The sequence below is a fragment of the Haemorhous mexicanus genome, chromosome 3 (genome assembly GCF_027477595.1).
Source record: "Haemorhous mexicanus isolate bHaeMex1 chromosome 3, bHaeMex1.pri, whole genome shotgun sequence".
In the NCBI taxonomy this organism is placed as follows: domain Eukaryota; kingdom Metazoa; phylum Chordata; class Aves; order Passeriformes; family Fringillidae; genus Haemorhous; species Haemorhous mexicanus.
Window position 1 is genome coordinate 41885784 of NC_082343.1, and position 18825 is coordinate 41904608.

Here is an 18825-nt window from a genome sequence, read left to right on the forward strand (position 1 = left end):
GCTAGGCTGCTGCATTTCTGCTGCCTTCTTTGGTCTGGTGCTTATCTGACCTGTGTCAAGACTTCACAGCTGAGCCAGCATAGCCTGAGACAAAAAGCAGTAAGAGCCCGCTGGCTTATCGTGCTGGAGGCAGGTACGTGCTGATGCTGGTGCAGAAATGGGAATGAAGTGTCCAGCTTGGCATGCTGTTTCATGGTTCCTTGGTTGCTGTTTCATGGTTCCTTCAAGTTAACACAAGGTGCCAGCACCACAGTTTCCCCCAGCTGCTACCACTGACAATTTCCTCCGCACTGGATGAAGGGAAGGGAAATATCTTCCGAGTTAACCTGATTCATGTTGCTGTACAACAGCAGGATGCTGGTGCCTGGCATAAGAGAGGAGGTGGGAATGAGTGTGTCAATATGAGGAAGTGCTTTCTGCAGCACTAGAGTTTCTGTTGCTGACTGTGTGTCTGCACTTTTAATGTCAAAGTGAGTAAGGGCAGTCTTTTTTGTGGCCTGATTGATGTCTGAAGATGTTTTAAATACAGGGATTGCAGCTCTGCAAGTAGCAATGACAGTGAAAAATCAGACTTCCAGTGCCTGAACTTTCATTCTCACCCTTTAATTTTCCTGTTGTATTTTGGTTTGAGGTGGATGTAATAACCTGTTTCTTTTCCTCTAAATGGAACTGTTCAAAAGGAACAGTTTTTAACACAGTAAATAATATGGAAAACTCTGATTTATTTCAGTGGGTTTTTAAGATGCATCTGAAAAATGTTATAGAGGATTGTCTGTACTTTTAATTCTTTAAGTTTTCTGGTGTTGCTCCTTAGCAATTGTCTTAGTTGCACAACAGTGACAGGTTGTAAATAAATAGTAGAAAGGGAAGAAATGTTTTATTGAGGCCCACTGCTATTTGTTATTTTTCCTCTTTTAAATATGTCATGCTAATTCAAAGGAGGCTTTGTTTGGTTTTGACTTGCTTTTTACCTGGTCTCAGGTATGATTGAGTTCTGCCTGTACCTCTCTCCTGTTGTTGGAGGCCTTCAGGGTATTTTGATACACCAGATGTACATAAATTACTTTTCTGTTTTCTTAATGTCATATCACCACCTTCAAACAATTTTCCTAATCATAATAATAACAACATCTTTCTTAACAAGCTTTTGTTGGGTATATTTTTTTCAAGCGTATGTGTTGACAGTTGCTGCAAGGCCCTCAGTATAAGGGTATTGGGAGAGTCTCTGTATGATACTAGCATTAAATAGTTTGTAACTGGTGGTATATTTTAACTTGGGGATCTGATTTAATCTTACGTAGCTTTTTTTTTTTTATTTTGAATGTAATCAAGCTGATGAATGATTAAATAGTTACCAAACTGTTGGTAGTGCTTATTGTTGAAAACATTTTTAGTTTGATTTCTTCAGTTAACTGCAGGTTTCATTTTGTACAAAGAACAGATATGTGTGTTCTCTGGTTGATTGTGTAAATGCTGTCCACCGCAGCTTAACAAAGCACACCCTGCAGGGGGCAGGCAGCAGCTGTGTTGCAAGTGCTGTGCTGATTTTGCTGATCGGTACTGTTGGTTTGAAAATTAAAGATTGGAAAGTAATGTCTGTCATGCTTTTGGGGAATGCCCTTGGCAAGTTTTTTTTTTTAATTTTTAATGAAAAAGTGCTTTTTTATTCAATAATTTAATGTGAAGACAATTCATGTTGCTTGTGTAATATTATCTTTTGTAAAAGGTTATGAAAACTTCGGTGTATTCAGAATGAAGTAAGGTTGATGGCACCTCAGAATGTGGCACTGGTAAAAGACGACTCTGAAAACAACTTGTTTTGGTTTTTTTTTGAAGTCAGTAGGACCTGCTTCATCTACCTGGTGTAGATGGCTCTCTTTCGAAACTTAATTTTTTGATCTGTGAGATGTAAGTTAGCAGGAAAGTATTGAAGATTTACAGTAGTGTTTGTTTAATCCCTCGAGTTTTTGTGTTAATTAGTCTTGCTGTTGGGGGCAGATAAGCAACAGGAAGCAGGGACAGTGCATAGAAAGTATACAGTAAAATATCTACATCTGTGATATTTCAGGGTTCATATGGGCATTAAACCTGCATTTATAAAAGTCAATCCTTTTTTAGTGGATGTAATAATTATACAAAAGTCTTTTGGTCTTAGTTTAAGATTTTGGCCTTAGTTTAAGATTTTGTGTACTGTTTGTCATTTAGTGCAGTGGCCTTTGCATTGACTTCACTGCATTACATTTATATTGTGAAAGTGTTTATAGTACCTCTTGTCTTTTGGTTTTGAGGTTTTGTTTCAAAATGTAGTGGGACTGGTTCCTAAGATGCAAGTTTCCTCAGGAAAATAAAGAGGAGGTTTGTTAGTTATGATCTTTGTGTTGTAGGTTATTGGTAATTCTCTTTGACAGAAAGCTCAGTTGTTGGTCCTGCTTCTGTGAACATTACAGTATCTAAAGTGTGGCAGAATGAGTCATTCTGTAGTGAAAAGTCTTTGTTGATCCAGGTGTCGGAGGTTTGTGAGAGGAAGTAAAGCTGATGAAAATTATTTTTTTGTAGGAGCTGTTTTTTCATCTGTATTGTTCTTCCTTTCTTCTGTTAGATTAAAGGTAGTCTTTTATCGTGAAGCTGCACTTTTTGAAGTTAACTCAAAAACTGTAGCTTAACAAGAACACTGTTTCTTTTCTACATGGGAAACAGTTTATAACAGTTACCAGGATTTAAAAAAAAATTATTTGAAATTCCTTTTTAATAGTATTGTCTGTCCTCAAGTTTCAAATTGAGCAGTCATTATGGGAATTGAGTGCTAGAACTGGGAATGAGTGCTAGAAACCTCACCCTCATGTAATTTCACAGTGCTTATTGCCTTACTGATTTAAATGGGTTTTAAAATATTATAGGATTTTTAAAAAAATAATCTTGTACTCATTAGAATTCCACAGATTTGTCGTGTACATATGGCTTTTGGAGAGGCAAAGGAAGCAATTCCATTTTACTGTGTAGACTGACAACAGGTCAGATGCAAAGGCATGATATGAATGTTTCAGAATAATACTGTTCAGTGAAAATACTGTTGCTATGCTGACCTGTTATATCAATATTGTGACCCGAATTCATTTGAAAGCAACTTGTATGTGCTTTAATTCTACTTTTTGTGCTGTGGATTGGTTTTATTGTTATTTATATATATTCTATTAGCAAAACTCCTGAGCAGCAAGCACATGTACCTGAATAGTAATTGCAGCTTAGTTCTCTGTAGATTTTTGCTTGCAGAATTTGAATGGGGCACGAAGAAAGATGTGATGTTCTTAGTGCTGGATTTTGGTTTTTTCTAGGTGCAGTCATGCAGAATGTGCTTGCAAGGCAAACAGTGTTATCAGTGCAGCTGAAAGAGATCAAAGCCTCTTGGAGGGGGTGCAGATGAGGATTTCTGAAGAGAAACTTGTGTATTCTCTGCTCTGCTCCAGAGACTGAATAGTTTACAGAATGGGTAGTGTGTAATAACTCTTAAGTATTGAAGTATGTAGTGCTTTGTGATGCATACAGGTGGGATAGGAGTTTTAACAGCCTATGGGAATTCTTTGCTGGTTTATGAGAGTAGTAGCTTGGTCTCATTAATTGCTGTGCCCTACATATTGTGATAAATACTCTCATTATCTCTGACACTTTAAAGCAGGGGTTTCCTTTCTCATGTGAGCATGGCTGTAGATTATGGCTCCTGGATATTACTGTTTTGTTTGCAGAAGCTTCTCAGATTCTTCAGGAAGTCCAGGTTTCCCTGCTGCAAATCCCATTGTGTCACATTGCAGGCTTTTTCTGAGCTTCATGTACAGTGCAATCTTTTTATCTCTTTCTACATGTTTTTCGTATTCCTTCTTGACTACTATATTCTTGTGTAAAAAGAATGGGATGATTGGCAGAAAGAGAGGTTTGGAGAACGATGGTTTTTTGCGGGGATTTTCTTTGTTTTGAATTGCCAAAGTATTAAACATCTTTGGCTTCCATAATTATTAACACTTTTCACATGTGTATATATAACCACTCTTCATAGTTGGAGAAGGGAGCTTGAAATGCTTTTCCCTCCATCTATTCCTTGCATTTCTCTGTAGCATAACTTCAGATGAGTGATCTTGATTATTACTGATTTAAAGCAGAAATCCACCCTTGACAGTAAGTAACTGGGAACTAGATTTAAAGATAAGACTCTTTTAAAAACCTCAGTCACTTTTGTGAAGCCTCATTCAAAACACTGGTGAGAATTGATGTGATAACTTGTACCTCACATCTTCAGTTTTAAGTGTGACTTAAGTGTGACTGACTTCATTATGTATTTAAGTTTGTTTGCTTCCTGCTTTCGTAATGCTCTTTTTCATTTTATGATGGTCTGAGGTCCTCAAGGAGAATGTCAGAGTAGAGTGATAGCACTGAGAAGGCAGATGTTTTCTAAGAATGTTTAATGGAAGCTTTTCACAAGATTTTGTAGAATTTTGAAGAAGTTTCACTTTATGAAAGTGTTTCAGGTGTTTCATTCTGATGCTTTTGTGTGGTTTTATTTTTGTTTTCTGAAGACGCACTTTTGGAACCTTTATCCTATTGGCTTTGAAGCAGTTAGTGGCTGTCATTGACTTGATGCAAGAAGTCATAGCTAGGGATTTGAAATGCTTCTATAAACTCTTTCCTTTGTGCCTAATGAAAAGGTGCTGCAGCTTACTTTTGTTCCTAAAATGAAGAAACAATTGTTAACTGGCAACTATTATGTAAGTTGAAACCTTTTGAGTAGGATATGTTTTTGCAAACTACCATAACTTCATTTGCAACTGATAAAAAGGAATAATTATGCTTTGTGTTTGAGGAAAGTTGCCTTTATTATTTGAAAGGCCTAAAAAGCTGACTTTCACTATATGATCTTCAAAATGTGTTTTGCAGTCTAGATGATCAGCATGAAAATTTTGTGAAAATCGACTGTACTTGTGTGGCTGAAGACTAGTCTGTGTCCTTGCTTTCCTACATGATCCATGAACTTCTACAGCAGATACATAAAATACCAAACTTGATCGATAATAGAGCTAAAATTGCTTATCATGCATATAAACTCCTGAGAGGAATTTAGGAGTGTTCATACACTTAAGTAATCATTCTTGAAATCTGGAAAACAGTTTAATTTCTTTTTATTAAATGATAAATGACAGTTATTATTTTTAGAGAAAGATGGTTTCAAGAGATTTTTAAGCATTTTCGGGGAGATTCCTTCACTTACAAGAAGGTATCAGGGAATAATAGATAGATACTTCTGTATCTACCTAGTTTAGGACAAGTGATTTTTGTTCTTTAGCCTCTTTTCTTGACAGAAGTTCATATTATAAACTGCAGTGACTAGCAGTCTTGACAAAGAAATTCAGTAGTGAATGAGTTTGAGGATGAAACAAGAAACTCTGAAAAATAAGCACTTTAATGCAGAATTAGAGTGGAGAGTGGAAATTTAAGTGCGGTGCCTACCTTGTTGTCTGAGTGTGAGTGGTGGCATCTGTTTCTGTGCAGTTGGGATTTATTTATCTGCTAAGCACGTGGCTGGAAAGTTAAATATGGCTTGAACTGCAACTATACACACACACAAACACACATGCGATATTAAAAAAAAAATGAAGACTAGAAGGGGTTTTTTGGGTTTTTTTGGTCTCCTATTTCCTGATTTTTTGAAATGTGAAACCAATTACTTCCGTGTCATCAAATACTTTTATTTAAATCTGTAATAGTCAAAACAATGCCCCAAGGTACAGTTTGCAATGTAATGGAAATTAAATATTAAAAGGACTTTATATGGGGAAGTGATAGAAGATGGGGATGCTGTTTTGCAGTTTTTTTTTTTTTTTTTTAACAGAAAACTTTGGAAAAAGTAGAGGGGAAGGGACAAGGACATGGTTTATGGGGACACAGCCTGAGAAGCTGCTGTAGAAGAGATTGGGGGGAAATGGACAGTCAGTGGTCACTGCCTTCAGTTGTTTTTATATCCAGGTTGTCAAATGGCAGTATTAGAAAAACACATTACTTCTTTTGGAAAATGAAAACAAAACTTGCTTAAACAGATGTTGTATCTTGAGAATTCAGAATGTACTTTTGTTAGTACCTGGAAGTAGAAATAAGTAGAAATAAGTTGTTATTATTATTGATATTACTAATAGTAACAACAACAACAAACATGTAGTTTAGAATGCTTCTTGGGTTGTTTTTTTCACCTTCTCTAAATGGACCTGTGTTCAATTCCCTTGCTCTTTAATCTCTACTGTGTTATTAAAAAACCCTACAGAATAAAAGCATGGCTGCTTGGCAGTAGAATGTGTCCTCAGTAAAATCTGCTCTCCCAAAAAAAAAAAAAAAAACCAGAACCAAAAAACCACTTTGAAAAAAGCTACTTGAAACTTATCTCATTATGTACTCACACAGTACATAATGCATGCAAAAGATTAGGAATGTGCTCATTTTTCTCTTTTAAAATTCTTGCTTCAGCAGTACCTTGAGGTGGTGGTGGGGAAAACCTTGTATAAAGGGAAATAAAAGTTCTAAATGGGCCATGATTTTGCTTCATGATACTTCTGCAGAAGGTTTATGTGTTGTCTTTTGCAATGATCAAACAAGTGGATTGAAAGTTAAAGTTGATGATAAAAATACTGTGGCTGTTTTGTGAAGCATCATGGTTAAGGAGTATTAGCAGGAGAGACAACCATTTAAACCAAATCTGCGCAAAAGTGTGCATGGAATGTGGCTTGGAATATTACCTGTGACAATTCTTTCTTTTCTAGAGATCATGACATGATTAGATTGATTTTCTTGCAAAAAGTACAGAATTTTCCAAGCCAGTTGGAAATGCAGGATACTGGCGCTAGGGAAGCTTGGTAAAGCTAAAAGGGGCAAGTAAGTAGCCAAGTACTTATGCCTGCTGAGAGTTAAAGATGCTGTGCTGGAGGTACAGACCAAAAGCATGCCAGCTATTGAAGGAAGTGTGAAAGGAAGCTGGCATGACTGAACATCAGGCAAAGATAGTTACTAGAAAGCTGAAGTAGTATCCAAATGAGGAAAATTGTGAGGGTATAAAATCTGACAAGTAAAATATAAAAGCATGAGATAAAAAAAATAAATTGAGGAATGCTTTCAGATCAGCATTTGTTAAGAGTGATGAAGGCAGGAAAGCAAGTTACTAGAACTAGAGAATCTTTATCCAATAACTGAAGGAAGTGAGAGATGAATTAATTTTACCAAGTGGTCTGTAATGGCTCTGTTAGGTGGACACCTTCAGGTTGTTGGATGCAAATGCACTCTGAAACCAGTATTACAAAGGACGTTCACTGGTGATATTCTGTGTGAGAAGAAACTGCGTTAACCTACAGAATTCATGGACACGTGGTGTCTGTTATAATAGACTGTGGAAGGGTCAACAGGACTTAAAAAAGAAATTGTGCTTCAGACTTTTGGAACTCATTGGAGGAGTTTGCAAGAACACATGTAAGGGAAGCTCCAATTCACTATGATCGGTAGCATTTCCAGAAGTTGTTAGGTAGCCTTCTGCATGAGAGAAGTCCTTGTATGGATAATTAGTTAATAATTTGGTATATATAATTAAAGACAAGAAATTAAGTAGCCAGTAGTACTTTTGAGAGGTGAGTAGTAGCTGTTTGCAGCTAAAGAATTATACCCATGGCTGTATAAAGTGCAGTTAAGTTCAGAGTGTATGCAGAGGTGGAAGTTAGCTGGAGTGAGGAACGTGGAAACTGTAACTTCTTGCAGGAAGGAACACTGTATTGCTAAGTACAATACATAGTTCTGTGGGAGCGGCAGTGCAGGCTCAGAAAGATTAATTCTGTAAATTGTTCAGATAACAACAGAGAATAAAACACAGTTGGCCATTGTTGAGTTCCATGGTGCATTTCATTGGACTGCTGTGTTGGTGTAGGCTTGGGAATATCCTCAGAAGAACAGTTCTTATTTCTGCATGTATCTAGGTGACATAGATGTTTGTCTAATTGTAGGTTATTTGACTTTTTAATTCCTTTAAAAATATTCTTGTTTTTTCCTTTCTTTTTTGCAAAGGTCTTCTGAATGATAGAGTAGCTTCAGTAAATATCTCTATTCTTTGCTGTTCAAAGAAGCATTGTAATGTGTGTCCTGTGATCAGATGTAGTACTGGAAAGGGCTGTGCCTAGCATAAAATCTGTCACTGTGCTCAACAACTACGGATTTGCCTATTTCAAAGCCTCTGGAGAGTGAAGACAGGAGCAGTGGTTATTAAACTGTAGAGTAAACTTGACAAAGTCAACTGGAGCCTTGAATATCCTTGATTCCCCTTGAGTGCAGGGCCCCATGATTGCTGGGATTTATGCAAGGTGCAAAAGTTGGCCAGGTGGAGACCACTGGGGAACTAAAATTTGAATTTGGAGTTGTCATTCAGACCAGTAGTGGAGTAGCATAAGCAGACAGTATCCTCCTGAAGTTTGGTGTGCTGCAGTTGAGCACAGACTCCAGTGGCAAAGGAAATCACTTGAGGATGTGAATTTACAGTAGTTTGAACAAATTGCCTTTGCAGTTGTAGTGTAGCCACCTGGCAGACAGTTGCAGTCCCTTTCTTCACCTCGTGTTGGTGCTGACGTTTTTTTCCCTCTCAGAGTGTTTAGGGAGCTGTATCAAAGACTAACCTTTCTTAAAATAAAAAGTGCAAGCAAGTCAAATAGTTTAGCTTCCTTAAAAGGCTGCTTCTGGGACAAAGAGGTGCCAGCATGAGAGAGGAGTGCATGAAGGGGTGAAAAGAAGAGAGAAATGATGATCCTGTGAGTTCTGTGCAAGCTGTTCCTATCAAGACATGCTGTGCTGTTCCTTGAGCATGCACTTTTATGGACTTGGGTTGCAGGGGCCTGTTCTCAGTTAGTGTTCAAGATGTCTCTAGGTTTTAGAAAAGAGGTTTTATTAATTCTCCTGAATATAGCTGTTAATTTGAATACTTAAAGATTCAAGTTCAGTATTTTCAGTAATAGTCCTTAATTTCTTTTTTCAGGATAGCTTTTCAAGTTTATAGTGTCCTGGTTTTTAATTCTACTGTTTTGAAAATTTTGAAAACCAGTGTAATATTTGGAGGTCTGATATTTTCATAATAAATTTGTAACGAATAATAAAAGAACTCTGTACCTTATAACTGTTAGCCAGCACTCAGATTTGTATTTTTATTTCTTTACAGGATCTTGAGTTTCATGGAGTAATGAGATTCTACTTTCAAGACAAAGCAGCTGGAAATTTTGCAACAAAATGTATCCGTGTCTCTAGTACTGCCACAACTCAAGATGTGATAGAAACTCTTGCAGAAAAGTTTCGACCAGACATGCGAATGTTGTCATCCCCTAAATACTCACTTTATGAAGTGCATGTCAGTGGAGGTTTGTATTTATTCATTAAGTCCTTCCTGCATCCTCAGCACCATCATATCTGCTCCCAGCCCAAGTATATTTTTAGCTTTGCCCTCAGCTTCTGAACCACATGAGACTTGTTTTTTTTTTTTTTCTTAAATATGTTGCAGTTAATTGTTTTTGCTGAGTGTTTTTCAAAACTCAGTTATACATACCAGGCCTGCAGTTAATATAAGATTTGATTATGGTCTATAAAATGCTGTGACATCCTGTTAGTTTGTTGACATTTGTGACAGAGTTGCTATTTTTAGGATTAGTAGGTAAAGACAAAATTTATAATGGGAGACTGGGATTATTAAATTAGACTAGTTGAGAGTACATTTTCTGTTCTTTGAAACTGTGGGTTTGTGATGGTAGCCTTGTAACTCATGTTCTTTTACTGCTGAACTGGGGAAATTCAGCTTAATATTGTTTGAAGCCATTGTGTTTCTTAAACAGATCCTCTAATGCTACCTGTGAAGAACTTGGATATCTAAATAGCCTTTGGTACTGCTAAAATTTGTCTGTTAGAGATCAGAAGGTGTGTGTGGTGGTGGTGGCAGGGACAGATAAAGGAGAAACTATCTTTTGGTTGTGGGTTTTTTTTGGGTTTTTTTTTTTTTGGTTGTTGTTTTTTTTTTTTTTGTATTTCAGAAGTATACACAAGTGCTTGAACGACCTTAAATTCTGCATTTCAAAGACTGAAAATAATTTATTTTTTTCTGCCTTAGATTTCTTTAAAAGTCTGTTAGTGCTGTACCTATAGTCAAAATGAAATTGTTTTCTTTGCGGAACAAGTACCTGAGTTTTAAAAGATGCTTGAGGCATGCAAGATCAATAGGAGTTTCTTACTGAACAAAAATAACCACAAAGACATCGTTGTTTTTCTGGGCATATGTACTGTCTCCTTCTTTTCTTAGGGAAAATCAAATGGCAAGACTTGCTTAAGTTTTTTAATCACTCTGTCAGTTGTTTTTCCATATACTTAAAATAGATGTAATACTCTAAATGAAATTTTGTCTTGGATCTGAATAATGTCGTGGGGGCTTTTGATTTGTTTTATTGTTTAAACTTTGTAATCTTGTTTATTTTTGTGCGGTCTTTTTAGGATAGTATTTCTCAGGCTGCAACCAGACTGTGGTCTACTTTAAAGTAAATTTAAAATAAGAAAAATGAGTATTTACAAGGCCTAGGATGTTACAGAGTGCTAAACATTTCAACTCTAAATCTAACTTCTCCTCCAGAGTGGTAATGTTGTGTTCCGAGACTTAGTTCTGACAAAGGAGTTATGCGAGACTACCTTATGGGGACCTTTAGCTTACCTAGATGGATGGAGCACTTGGGCTTGTTGCTGGAAAGGGGACATGTAATTAACTCTACATTCCCGAACTTTCTTTCTGTCCCTATGCTTAACAGGAAAACATCAACTGATGTGTTCTGTTAAGCAAACCTTGGGGTTTTATTAAAAGTTTAACTTATTTCAAACTATCTTTGCTCTTGAGATACCAAGTAACTGTCACTGCTTTTCATTTTTTTGAAGAAGAAAGAAGATTAGATGTGGATGAGAAGCCTCTTGTTGTACAGTTAAACTGGAACAAAGATGATCGCGAGGGAAGGTTTGTCCTCAAGAATGAAAATGATACACTTCCTCCAAAGGTGAGTCTTCACAGAGCATGCTAGTGCTAACAGCAATTTTGAAATCTCTGGGGTTTGCTTATGTAGGAAAACATAAATTTCTCTTTTGCAATTCCTGAAAACAACTGCTGCTCATGACCTTCAATATCTGGAGCAAGTATTTTAAAATACTTAAAGTACATCTTTGCAACACAGCGCTTTTGTTATCTTTCAATGGCTGGTGATGCTGTGATCCATGTAGCTGTCTAGTACTGGAACATGCCTAGAGAACTTAAAGCTTGCTTGCTTCTATTATGATGACTTGAAAAACACCTCAAACAGTATATGGTGCCACATACCAGGAGGTGATCCTGTCTCTTGCAAAGCTTTTAAAAGGGAATGCCAGGGGGAGTTAAAGAGCTAAAAATTATTACCTCCTTAGGTAACATTCTGTGTCTTGAAAAAAATGATGGAAGATTTTTCCTTTTGTGCAGGGTTTTTTGATTTGGTTTGGTATTGTTTTTTTTGGTTTTTCATTATTTTTTTCTCTTACAAATGCAAAATGAAAGAGCTGCCAACATCAGCTGTACAAAAATTTGCTTTAATATTAGCAATTTAAACATTAAATTAGATTAGACTTTGCCTCCTAAACTCATATAATTATATATATTCTATGTAGCTTGGTTGCCTATAGCTATGGAAAACATGCCGTTCAGTGTGGGCTGTCTTAAGGCAAGTTTTTGATCTTGTGCTGAGCACTAAATTTCCTTCGCTTTTGGAACTAGAGCTTGTTAATTTTAGAAGTGCTTTGGGTATAGGGACGTGAGCTTGTACCGGGCATTTGACTACAGGATACATCCGTGTTACAGGGCAGAAGGGAAAGTTAGTGATGCCTTGCACTACATGTACCAACCCTGCAATTCCTGTTAATTGAATTAAGTGATTTGCAGTCTTCATTGTCTATGTTCTTTGCTTCCTGGTAGAAGTGAGAAAATCTGCATCTTCTTTCTCTCATGCTCTGTAATCTTCTCTGCAGAAAGCAAATGAGCCTAGGATTACAGGTATCTTGTGCATGCAAGGAGCAGGAATTGAAGAAGACAACACTGGAATGACGACTTAGAAAAATATTCCATTGGGGAAAAGTTTTCTGTAATGTTTTTCCTGCTGCAGTTTATTCTTATCTGGTGCTCCAACACAGTTGCCTTGAAAGCAGATTAAGCACAGCATTGTTACAGAGTATTTTTACTCAGAAGCAAAAATTTGTTTTGCAGCTTCAGTTAATCTTTTGAGGCCAACTAGATAGCAGGCATTATTCAAGTAAAATTCTGCAGTTCTTTCACTTTGTTGGGTACAGTTACTTCATACCTTCTTTGGAACATGACATTATATTTGTCTTCTCTGTGTTTCCCTTGAGAGCATTAATCCCATTGCTGTGTAATGAGTGTTGTTTCCTGTAGTGTTGGTTTTGGGTCAGTGATACGGTGTCTTAAACAGGTTCGTCTGCAAAGTTAAAACCAATACTAACTTTTCTTTGGATTGAAATTGATGGAAGCTGTTTTAAACTCATTTATTTCAGAAAGCTCAGAGTAATGGGCCTGAAAAACAAGAAAAAGAGGGAGTAATTCAGAATTTCAAGCGAACTCTCTCAAAAAAAGAAAAAAAGGAAAAAAAGAGGCGTGAAAAAGAGGCATTGCGACAAGCGTCAGATAAAGATGATAGACTTCTTCATGGGGATGATATGTAAGTGGCTTAAACTTATTTTTTAAAACTTAAATGATAGTTGTTTTTAAGTGCATTTGCAAAAGAAAAAGCGTGACTTGGAAGCACATGCTAACTCAGCTTTCCCATGCTTTGTCGTATTGAAAATCATAGTAGAGTTAGGAGTAGAAGGTAAAGTTTCTTTAATGCCTTTCCCCCTGTCCCCCTGTTTAAGAGGTAGAAGACTTCTTGTTTTCTTTGAAAACTAGCAGCTAGTAGTCCTTAAATTGGTTTTTTACATCAGGTGAGCATGGGTATACGAACAGCATTAACTGTAGCAAAACTGAAATTCATGTAGAAACCATCTTACAAGAACTTAAATGAGTTCCTGTGTCTGTGAACCCTATTGCTTTTTTATCCTGTGTGAAGTAATAAGGATGTATCTATTTTAAGCTCTTAATGACCTTCTTTTTATTTAAACTAACTTGGCAGTGAGAATTTTCGCCTTGCAGCTGAGGTTTACAAAGATATGCCTGAGACCAGCTTCACTCGCACAATATCCAATCCTGAGGTGGTTATGAAACGGCGACGACAGCAAAAACTAGAGAAGAGAATGCAGGAATTTCGCAGTTCTGATGGCAGACCAGACTCAGGTACTTGGAGTTCTTCTGGTTAAGTTATAAACATTTTACCGAGAGCATATTCTTAAGGCCAGCAACTCCTGTAAATTTTACTTAACTTTTGCTTTCTCCAGCATTTTTTGCACATGGCTAGTTTATCTGGTGTGTAACTGTACAAAGGGTTTGTGAAGGTAGGATTCCACAGGGGGGTGTTCCATGGTGAGTGTGAGTCAAAGCTTTCTGTGGTGGGCAGATTGAGAGAGTGTGCTCATTGAGCTTGCTAACAGTGCTAAACTGGGAAAAAAGGAAGGATGGACTTAGCCTGGCAAACTGAGGAGGTTGGCTGAGATAGCTGACATTCCTTGTACTAAGAATGAGCTGAATAACCTGATAGAAAATTCAGTCAGTAGTGTAAGTAAAGGACGTAAAGGACTGATTGTTCTGCATAAAGGATTCTGGTAGATCTTGGGAATAATAGTGATTAAGTATTTCTCATTCATGGGATGGGGATATAACAACAATGATTGTATACACTGTATATACCATTAGAAAACAACAAATGAAGCTATATTAGAACTGCTAAAATCTGAAATTATTATGTGTTCGTGGAGGAGTAGTGAAGAAAGAGTTGGAGGTGTAGAAAACATTGTCCTGAAGGAAATCTTAAATGGGCTTGTTAAAGAAAGGGGAGGTCAGCACAGACTTCCTGACAAGATGGTAAAGGTCTGTTCTTCAGCCAGTCATTGACATTATTTCATTTTAACTTCATGTAATACTAAGCATGGTGAAACACTGGGGAAACACTTCATCAGATAAATTACAGAAATATCACTGGAGATTTTTACCAGTGGAGAGATAAATCTATTTTGGGGATGTTACATAATTTTTCTTGTATTAGTAGAGTAACGAAGTTATTTCTGAAAGGGTTTGTTCTTGTGTACTGTTAGAAGTATAATTAATTACTTCATGTCTGTCTTTTTATTCTGTGGTTGCATTGTTAATTCCATTTGGTTTCCAAGGTGGGACGCTGAGAATTTATGCAGACAGTTTAAAACCAAATATACCGTACAAGACAATCCTGCTGTCCACTACAGATACTGCAGACTTTGCAGTTATTGAAGCACTGGAAAAATACGGCCTGGAAAAAGAAAATCCTAAGGATTATTGTATTGCTCGTGTAAGTTACTAAAACACAGTCTTCTCACATTTCGTGTTTGGTTGTTTTTTTTTTTTTTTCTTGCAGTAGCTTCCAAGCTAAATAGAATGACTCAGTTAGCTCAGTTAGTTCTGTGACTAACTTCTTCCCCCCCCCCCCAAAATCTAACAGCCTCAGGAATTGTGAAGTGACATAAGTGACATACCAGTTTTTTTGTTTTTAAAACTTAAATCTTCCAGTTGTACTAAATTACTGCTTGCTGTACAGGAAAACATTAATACTGAAAATGACATATTTCTTCATTGGCACTTTTATGGGTTTTATGGCACTGAATGTGCTGGTGATTCACAGATGTATAAACTAATAGTTCATCCTGTGGATACCTAAATCTGTGCACAGAACTATTTCCCTGAACTAAGAGTGTCCACTCTGAAGTGGAAGTGCTGAGGTGAGCTCCATTGTAAAAGGTGTATGTTGTGTGCTGCTTCCTTAAACCTTGCAGTGGTAGCCAACGCTCACTACAAACCAGAAAAGATTAAAGTGATGCACTTAATTTCAGAATTTAATTATTTTAGGAGTTCTAGACAAATTGCATAGAATTGTTATTTCTTAGAGGTGTGGCTTTAATCAAAAAGTCCCATGGGCAGTACTGATTAAAGTTTACAAACTTCTGACCATGTTGTCTTCTCAGGGAGGACACTGAGGCTTGAAAATATTGATCCTTTTTTGAATCCAGTGTTTGATTACATTTTTGCTATGACTTGTCTAATAAATTTGCATTTTTTGCTCTGTAAAATGTTGAAAAATGGGAAAAAAAGTTTGTTTCTTATAATAATGTGGTGGTTTGGGAGAATCATGGGCTACAGCAGAGACACTGAGTCTGAATTTGGAGGATAGTTCTACTTCATTCTGCTTAGTTCAGACTTAGGATATATTAAAAATCTTTGAGTATTAGTGAATTTATTGGACTAATTGCGCCTTTACCCAGGAAACTGCTGAAAGTTACTTTTTTTGTAGTGGTGGTGTTCCCCCTTAGATCCTATTTTCTGGTCTTGTGTGTGTATGTTTAATGTAGAAAATAGTCTGGGGAATGTTGCTTTGATCTTTGGCAAAGGTTAATGAAGTCATTGCTGCAAAAGAAATTTTTTTATAGTATTTTTTTGGGAAGTACTTCTGGAAAATATTTTGTGTTTCCTGAGTAACACATCTTCATACAGTAAGTGTCTGAACTGATGTCAGTTGTGTGCTTATGTTTACATTTGACGTACAGGAATGGTCTTCACTGAACAATAGCAGATCTGTTTTAATAAATCTTAAGTGTAGCAGATCTTATTTGTTCTCAGTAAGTTGTTGTAGTTGGCTAAAATCTGCTTGGCCATCCTCTGCTGATAACAGTGTTTGGCTTTTAATATGATAATGCTTCTTTTATTAATAAAGTTGAGTATTTTGAATCTAGATTTTAAAATCTACTTTTTTCCTGATATTTTATAAAGTTGCTTTCCTTGCTTAAAACATGAAAATATCCAAGAATTAGCTGGATGTGTCTTTAATCACTGTTGTCTTTTTGGGGGACTCAAAAATACACCATTAAATTTGTCCAATGCAACTCCCTTTATACTGAAGTCTCACAGCTATTCTCTGTCCCTGGTTTGGCTTTTGCCCCTGTTCTTCTGGCACTTTATGGTACTCTGTAGAGAGTACCATAGACAGGTCCTGCACATGTTCTTATTCTTTACATTTTGTTAAGTTCAGCTATTATCAGTGGAACATACAAAACGTCTTGTTCTCTTTGAGTGCCAGGTGCAGTGTTTTCTTTGAAGATTTAAGCAGTTGACATTTACTTAATAATTAAAATGAATTTTAAGTTTCAGGACAAGACCATTATAAGGCTGTGTTAGTACCTGAAATAAGGTTCACTCCTGAAGCTTCAGTTGAAAGATAAACATTGTAAGGCTTTTCATAACATTTTTGACAACTTTTTTTGTAAATGGCATTCTCCTATTGGTTGATTGCTTTCATACATTGGTTTGCAGTGTATCAGGCTGTGCCTTTATTCCTGGTTCTAAAGTGCTTTTCTGTGTAGGCAAGTAGACACCAGTTTGTTCCAATGTGTGTGTTTTGTTTATTTCAGTTTGCTTGGTTTGAGTTTCCCTGAGTAATGTGGGGTTCACTGCACTTCTCTGAAGATGTCAAATTAATTAGACAGTCTTCCAAGCTACCTGTGCATATTCACTCAGGGCATTAGGCTTCAGGCCTGCAGCAAACCAGTTAACTCTTGAAAGCAGAATCTTGATTAGACTTTGTTTTTAGCATGCACTTATTTTTTACTTGAGGGTAAGGCATAAATAACTTCTTGTAATGTCAAGCAAAAATATGCATTTAATGATGAGTAGTTTTATTGGGTTTTTTTAAGAAGTAGTCATTACAGACATAAGTATTTTAGCAAGATCCATTGCGGGGGTTTTGTGGTTTGTTTTGTGGTGTTGCTGTTGTTTTCTTAGTTTTCTTTTTTGGGTTTGTTTCTTTTTTTTTCGTTTGTTTGTTTTAGTAGGGGCATGTGCGGAGCCCGTGTTCCCAGCTTGTAAGGAAAACTGTAACTTAATTAATCACAATAAGCAGATATGCTCAAATATACTGTAGATATGATGGTTTTTACTTAAAAAAACATTAAAATGACAGAAGAGCTTATTGAAGACCTGTTGCAGCATGGGGTGTTGTCATGTGAGACTTTTTTAAGGATGGGTCTGATAATTTAATCTCTAGTTATTACTTATCAGAAGGCTTAATACTCAAATACGTGCCTTCCCTTACTTGCTTGTTCCAACAAATGTTATGAAAGTTAAGTCTGAAGTTGCTGTGGTCTTCATTTAAGTTTCTTAGCTTGTATTTCCTGTATATTTCACCAAATGTGCATTTGGTTTTTCTTTGGTTTCCTTCCAAGTCCAGTATTGGTCAGGTCCTGGTATTGTATGTATTTCGTGCTTTGTAACTATCTTCTGTCTCAAGAGCTTTGGAATTTTAAGATTGATGCTTCCTGAACATAGCTTGAAACACAGTGTTACCCAAATTATCCTATATGTGTAACTGTTTTTAAAATCTGAGATGTGAAATAGAGCAATTTGGCAGGATAAGGTTTGAGTGCAGATGTGCTTCTGTTTCCCTCTGGTTTATACATTGTAATGTTTTCCTTCTTTTATAATACCTTGTCTATTTGAAAATCTAATTAAAGATAATTTAATTAGTCCTATGTTTAGCCATGTTTTGCATGGAAAATGATTTAGGGATTGCATACTTTTAATCTTAAATGTAGTTGTTTCCTGCCTGGAAGAAGATTAAAGGATGTTTGAGGTAGATCTGTGAGAACTTGGTTAACACAGAAATGGGTGTGGAAAGGAGGGAACAAATGAGTGCAAAGTCTCTAGAGGGCTGCAGCGTAGTAGGGTGCTGTAGCCAATAGCTGCATCACTTCAGAAGGTCATAGTTCAGAGGTGGCAATAATTTGGAGTAGTTTGTTTAAAATAGAACTGTCCATGAATTTAAATAACATTGTTAGGATTACAAGTGTGGGAGTACAACATATTTTGTTTTATTTTTTGATTCAGCTTTGAAAGATCTGTTTTTAATAACTGTAATACTGCCTGTCATTGTTACTTGTTCTTGATCGCTGTGGGGAGCAGTAATGCATGAAATTACAGGCTGTGTCTCCTCTAAGATCAGATTTCATGAATCAAAGTTTCCCCCTTCCTCTGCCTTGTAAGGATATAGCTGTAAAAGGTAGGACCAGTCTGTAGTTCTGTTCCAAAAGTATTCTTGGTTTTGTTTCTTCCTTAGAGCTAGGCAGCATGAAGCAGTTGTGTGAAATGCGCCAGTTGTGCCCTTAGTCCCTTGTGTAGACCAGGTAAATTTTGGCTAAGACAAGGATGCAGCAGGTATAACATAGTCTTTGCCAGCTTGTTGTGTCTTTTCTAAATATAGGTGTATATATATATATATATATATATATATATATATATATATGTTATGTTAGCAGAATGGCAGTAGTGAAATGAAATGCTGATTCCAGTGTATGAAATAATAATGGAGAGTTCAGTTTTGTTTTTTGACTATCATCTCCACAGATTTTTTTTTTTTTTGTCTTAGCTAATGAGAAATTGAAATAACTTTTTTTTACTGAAAGAGGATCTCTCCTACTTAAAGTGTAGCTTCTTTGCTTTTTAGACTTGGTGTTCTGGGAAGTGCGATTTAACTGTAGCAAGAGGCAAGAGAAGAGTGTTAGAAAATCTTGGAAACAGAATGCATTCCAAGTTACTGAATT

At 36.5% G+C, this 18825-nt stretch overlaps 1 protein-coding gene across 19 annotated transcripts in view; it reads left to right on the forward strand.

Moving 5' to 3' along the window:
* AFDN (afadin, adherens junction formation factor) overlaps window positions 1-18825 on the forward strand; it is a 116402-nt gene that overhangs the window by 24699 nt on the left and 72878 nt on the right. For 11 of the 19 annotated variants that reach the window (XR_009485762.1, XM_059841500.1, XM_059841510.1 and 8 more), the window contains exons 2-6: window positions 9218-9413; window positions 10963-11078; window positions 12613-12776; window positions 13227-13387; window positions 14374-14531. Coding sequence is in view for 18 of the 19 variants with exons in the window: in XM_059841500.1 (XP_059697483.1) it covers window positions 9218-9413; window positions 10963-11078; window positions 12613-12776; window positions 13227-13387; window positions 14374-14531 (795 nt within the window). In the remaining variant the exon portion in view is untranslated. The remainder of the gene's footprint in view (window positions 1-9217; window positions 9414-10962; window positions 11079-12612; window positions 12777-13226; window positions 13388-14373; window positions 14532-18825) is intronic. The other 8 variants (XM_059841503.1, XM_059841511.1, XM_059841499.1 and 5 more) reach the window with 1 other exon arrangement.